Source organism: Macadamia integrifolia, chromosome 2 (genome assembly GCF_013358625.1).
Source record: "Macadamia integrifolia cultivar HAES 741 chromosome 2, SCU_Mint_v3, whole genome shotgun sequence".
NCBI classification, from domain to species: domain Eukaryota; kingdom Viridiplantae; phylum Streptophyta; class Magnoliopsida; order Proteales; family Proteaceae; genus Macadamia; species Macadamia integrifolia.
In genome coordinates, this window is record NC_056558.1 from 32,615,561 (window position 1) to 32,621,560 (window position 6,000).

General features: G+C 45.5%; 1 protein-coding gene across 1 annotated transcript in view; it reads right to left on the minus strand.

The window, feature by feature from the left end:
- Positions 1 to 5,758, minus strand: part of LOC122065080 — a 38,229-nt gene extending 32,471 nt beyond the window's left edge. The window contains exon 1 of the mRNA XM_042628875.1: positions 5,471 to 5,758. Coding sequence (XP_042484809.1) covers positions 5,471 to 5,758 — 288 coding nt within the window. The remainder of the gene's footprint in view (positions 1 to 5,470) is intronic.
- Positions 5,759 to 6,000: the final 242 nt, after the last annotated feature.

The window sequence follows — 6,000 nt, forward strand, 5'->3', positions numbered from 1 at the left end:
CTTGTGCTAGGATACTTACCTGTCATGGTAGGCTCAAGCTGAACCTTCATATAGAAAGTATGGTTATCCCAATAATATGGGAGTCTGGATTAACCATATCCACCCTCTCATAGAGTGGACGATTTGTAACCTACCTTTCCACCCTTGCTTTTACTCATGTGTCCAGAAATTGGATGTCGAGCTTACCCGGGCCCTAGCTAAGAGGTGGTAGTCGAGCACTCATACTTTTCACCTATCTGTGGTGGAAATAACTGGCCTTCCCTTCGGTGGTACCCCTTACATTTTCTACCCCTTATAGCCAGTCTGATGTGTTGGAACTTACAGGCATCGATTCGTCTAGTGCTACTATCCACCTCTCAGCCATCTGCAAGGCCTGGACAGGTAGGACAGTGACCATGTCCAGCCCTCGGGCAGAGAAGGACCAACTTATTCCCCACATCTTCATTTCCTGGGCTAGTGAGGGTGGGGTTCATGCAAGCATATATACATAACCCATGATGCAAATGATGCAAGAATAAACACAGTCCATGATGCAAATGATGCAATTCATTTTATATTAAACCACCTAATATACAATTAAGTTGGGTTCATGCTATTACGATGCATTAGGTTGTATCTCTGATCCTAGAACTCGCACATCGGTCACCCAACAATATAAACCTTAGTCATGATTAGGAGCTTGTCGGTCTCGAAATGCAACCATTGGTCACCAAGCAAACCCCTGATAGCCCCCTCCTGGCAATCATGATACCAGAATTACCATCGGCCACATCGGATTAGTTTCTACCTCCGACACCAATCACATCATACCACAAAAGTGGCATTCCGGAAAGGTTCATTAAACATACTACAATTGGGTTATCCAACACCTTACCTGTCACACCCCGTTCACACAGAACCGGACTAGTGACAGGGTTAACTCTGGTTAACCCAAACCTGCCAGGATCTTCTAATACAGTATCCAACCACAACATACACACAACTAAGAAAATGTTCAACAGTTTTGCGGAAGACTTAATTTACCTGTAAATATCCCCATTATATTTGATACCCAAATTGTAGTACATAGTTAAGTACATGTGGGCCCGCAAGCATGATATTTATACAAAAAGAATACAATTTACATATCAAGTACACAAAAGGGATCATCAAAAAATATAATCAAAGAGTAAAGCTCAGCTCGGTGTCAAAACTGCGGTCCCGCAGCACAGCCCTCGCACGAGCAATCCGTGTCGTACTCTAATTCCTCGGGGACCCACCAATCCTCTTCAGGGAATTCAACTATGGGGCCCGACCCTTGCTCTTCAGGTTGATGACTTGCAAAATCCTCTAAAAGGGGTGCACACGTGGGATGAGCTCACTAGCTCAGTAAGTGAAAAGAAGGACCACACAGCAATCCACACCACAATCACAACCATATGCACTATATGGTATGCAATTCATTTTTAATCACATCCACCTAACAACATTACTAAGTCTTTGGTTTAGTGCTACTACAACCACAGTGCGTGTATACTCTGCGTACGAGCCGCGAACTTCATCCCGCGATACGCCCATAGGGCTGTCGGAGAAGGCTCACCGTGAGTACTCGAAAAAGTAAAGCATGCCTATCACCGGCTCTCAACATAAAAGTAAATGACAGAAAATAAAGGTGCTGACTCTAGCAATTTAAAAGCAGTATGATTGGCCCTCTTGAATATAGCATCGGGCTTGCCGACTGTCCTAATGACCAGCCAGGCGTATGTCTAACTGCCACAGTGACCTGACAACCACGACCACTGCTTCCCCCCAAATGGTAACCCAACACCTCAACCCCTGTTGGGAAGGGTCGTAGCACGGGAAGATGATAATCCTACACCACATGCTCCTATATGACATAGTATGATTGCATAGTGCCTCCGCGTCCCATTCCATGGGCCACCATTGCACTTGTTTCCAAGCCGACTACGGCATCTAGTCTATTAATGCATTATGCACAATGATGCCAACATTCATCACATAAGCACATCACCATTTGACATTGAGAAAATAAACACAACACGCATGGCATAAACATATGAGGATGGCTAAGCTACATATCATTTGCATGATGACATGGCTAGTTTAGATACAATTAAATAAAAGCCAAACAAGCCTTGAAACAAGGTCAAACGTCCTCTCCCCACTTACCTGTAGTGTACAAAGACTCACGCCCAGTACGGGTGAGATCCGGTGCGAGAAGCGTAAGTTTTGGTGAACCTATCATAGGTGAACGAGGTTAGCATTTCGCCACTTTGGGGTCAAAACTAACAAGATTTGATGACAAAATCATGTTTATAATCCTAAAAGAAGGTCGCACGTCCGTTTGGGGTCCGTTCGGATGTAGAAATCACGTTGGGAGTCTCTCGGGTGGGTCAGACAGCCCACCTGTCTTGACCCACCAGTCATGACCGGTGGGTAGGTCAGCCCGCTGGTCGGCCCGCCGGTTGGCCCCAAGGGCCTGCTAAGATCAGCGGGCAGGTTGGCCCGTCAGTCAGCCTGCCAATAGGGCCCGCCGATTGGCCCTGCTAAGATCGACGGGCAGGTTGGCCCGCCGGTTGGCCCTGAGGGCCTGCCCTCTCAGGCGGGTGCCCTCAGGCCGGCCATTTGGCCCACCGGTCTTGGCGGAAAAATGCCATTTTCTCCGAAACCTTCCCTAACCTTTGGGGAATCAAATGGGGCTTTTCCAAACCCATTTTCCACACATTCAATCTCATAAGATGGTTCTAACCTAGATCTTGGTTAGATTTAAGGAATGGAAACCATCTTACCTTCTTTGCTCAAGAACTCGTTCAAAAACCCCCAAATCACTTCAAATCACCAATGCTCCTCCAACCGTAGAAACACTTCTTCAAATCCTTCAAAATCAACACATCAACCATCTATTAAACCTTAGATTCATCATCTCAAGGGGGATTTACGAGACCTCAAGAAACACTACCCAAATCAAGGGTTTTACTTGGGTATGGTGAAAGTTTAGGGAATATAGCCTTCGCTCACCTCTAAACGTAGATCTCGCGTTGGGGATCACTCTTCCGGCGTCGGAATGGGAAGATCAAGCCTTGGTACTACTTAAATCCATTCCTTCTTTCTCTTCCTCCCCTTTCTTCTTCTCCGTTCTCTTTTCTTCCTCCTTTTCTCTCTCCTCTTTACTCTTCTCACCAAACGTCCGAATGTCATAAATGAGAAAATGAAAAACATAATAATAGTTATTTATACTTTTTAAAACAACTAAGGAACCACATGGGTGGATCACTTAGGTGGGCGGACGCGCCCACCTGAGGGCCAAAAATTGGCTAACAAGTGGGATTTTGATGGGGTTCGACTCTCGGCATGAATCTGACTCTTGGCATAAGGTATATTGTACATATGTGCTTTAGAATACGGCTACATACCTGCTTCATCCGTACATGGCCGTATGATATGTGCATGTACACGGCTTGGGTACACCCGTCTCCTCTGGCACTGACTCGGACTTGTCCGGCCAACTAGTGTTCAAAGTTACCCTTGCCATCATGGTCCATAAGGAACCAGCCTTAACCCTCTCTGGTTCGGGTCCTGAATTGTCAAACCGGGTCAACCGTGAAATTAGGTCGAGTTTAAAAAATAGGGTATCACATTACCCCTATTGGCAAGGAGATGGAGCATAGGGAATGTAACCTAACCATAATATACTATATGCGTTGCATTATGATACAGGTAGTATGGACTATGATACCGGAATCAACCATCGGCCAAATCGCATCTATGTCCAAGCCTATCTAGCATACAATTAGTTAAGTATGGGATATACGAAACCGAAATTACCATTGGCCACAAAGCGCACCCACATCCAAGTATAATAATAAAACAATCTCGAAAATAATGCAATCCATCCCTCACCTTGTTTATACTCGTGTGTGTTAGGGTTTAAGTACGGCCATCGGTCGATCAACTCGGTTTTGACTTCTGGGTATGTGCGAGTCACTGTCCTAGACACAAAGGCAAACATACATCAATACGTGTTGGAAACACAAGGAGGGGCCCACATGGTTCACCCCCAAAGGGTACGGATAAGGTCCATCAGTGACAGTAATGTCACCAGAAACACCCATCGAAAATATCAGTGTTGTTTCTGGTGGAGGTGGTAGAGAGCTCCTAAGGCTTAGGGGTTCACTGGAAACAGCCCATCAGAAGCAAGCCTAGTGTTTCCGATGGCTTGCTTTTAGTGGTTGTACAGCAACTGCCCAGTGAATTGGGGCTTTTCAGCTCGGGCCCGATCACCAGGATTTGTTCCATGGAGTTTGTAGGGGATGTTCCTAGAATCATTATAAGCTAATAAAATCCTGATTCCATCGAGCCATTTGAAAGATACATCGATCGAACGATAGAAACCCTAGTTGGTCATTTGGCCAATCTTGTTGTCGGAGCTCACCGGACTCGATTTAAGCTCGGTAATGGCACCAGGGACATAAAATATGCATTCCCTGAGCTCAACATGGTTTGAGCACCAAGATTCCATCCAAACCTAGCTTAACCTAGGTCAAAATGAAGACAGAGAGTAGTAGAAGATATTGTACTTACCTCTGGCAGAGATTCCAGTAACTAGGCGACAATCGGCACCAAGGTAATCCCTTTCACCCTCTTCTCCCTCTTCTTCCTCTTCTTCTTCTTCTTCCTCTTCCTTTCTATCCTCTCTTACGTTGAGCACAAGTGAAATGAGGAAATGTAATCCTCATTTCTAACTTATGAGTTAAGTTGGTCCTTAGGGCCCGTTTGGTTGAACCCTATTTGGTTCGATTGGGTTAATCCAAATTTCGAAGCACGAGGACCCTACTACTTAGGTCCGTAAATTTCTCATGTCATGAGAAAAGTGTGGAGGATGATTTGGGATCATCCGGGGCTATCTAAATGTGAGTGGCGGGGCCCACGGGCATCGAAACCCTAATAGTAGCCTATTTGGTCACCAGAAATAGTCACTGGATTCAGGCCCAGGCTGTTTTCGATGGCTTATTTCCAGTGGTCAAGACAGCTTGACTACTTGTTGTCCTCCAATTGCTCTCACACGGGTAGTTGCCCTTAGTCTTGCTTATGGTCTTCCGACAATGTTGGTACATGCTAGGATTCATGTGTGGGGAGTCAGGTCAATTACCGTCTAGGATTAGAAGGTCCAAATCCCCTCCAGTTGGACTGGCACGCAATGCACGAACATGTGGGATCATCTCTTCCCCTTTGGCAATGGGCGACCGTAATCCAAAATCTGGTTGTACTCCCGATCTCTGGTCTGAGACCTATCACAACAGTTCAAATTAGACCGGGTTAGGACACAGGTGTAACATTCCCCTCACCTTATAAGAATTTTGTCCTCGAAATTGAACAGACCTGGTAAATCAAACAATCCAGGATACTGCTTCAACATCTTATCTTCCCACTCCCAGGATGCTTCCTATTCGGGGTGATTCATCCCTTTCACTTTGACGAAGGAAACTGTGAGGTTGCGGAGAACATGGTCCTTCTGATCAACAATCTTCTCCAGATACTCCATATAGGCAACATCCTCATCCAACTCACGGGGTATGTAAGTCAAGACATGAGTGGGGTTAGGAATGCACTTCCTCAACATAGATACATGGAACACATCATGTGTTCCCTCCAACTCTGGTGGTAAGGTTATCTGGTAAGCTACCAGTGCGATCCTTTCCAGTATATCGTACAGTTCCATAAACCTTGGACTAAGCTTTCCCTTCTTTCCAAACCGCATCACTCCTTTAACTGGGGAGATCCGTAAGAACACCTTGTCTCCAACTTTAAATTCCAAATGTTTCTTTCTGACATCTGCATAGCTCTTATGCCTGGATTGAGCTGCTCTAATCCTTTTTCTGATCACATTCACATTTTCATTGGTTGCCTGTATCAAGCTTGGACCCAAAATATACCGCTCACCAACCACATCCCAATAGAGAGGAGTCCGGCACTTCTTGCCATATTATACCTCAAATGGGG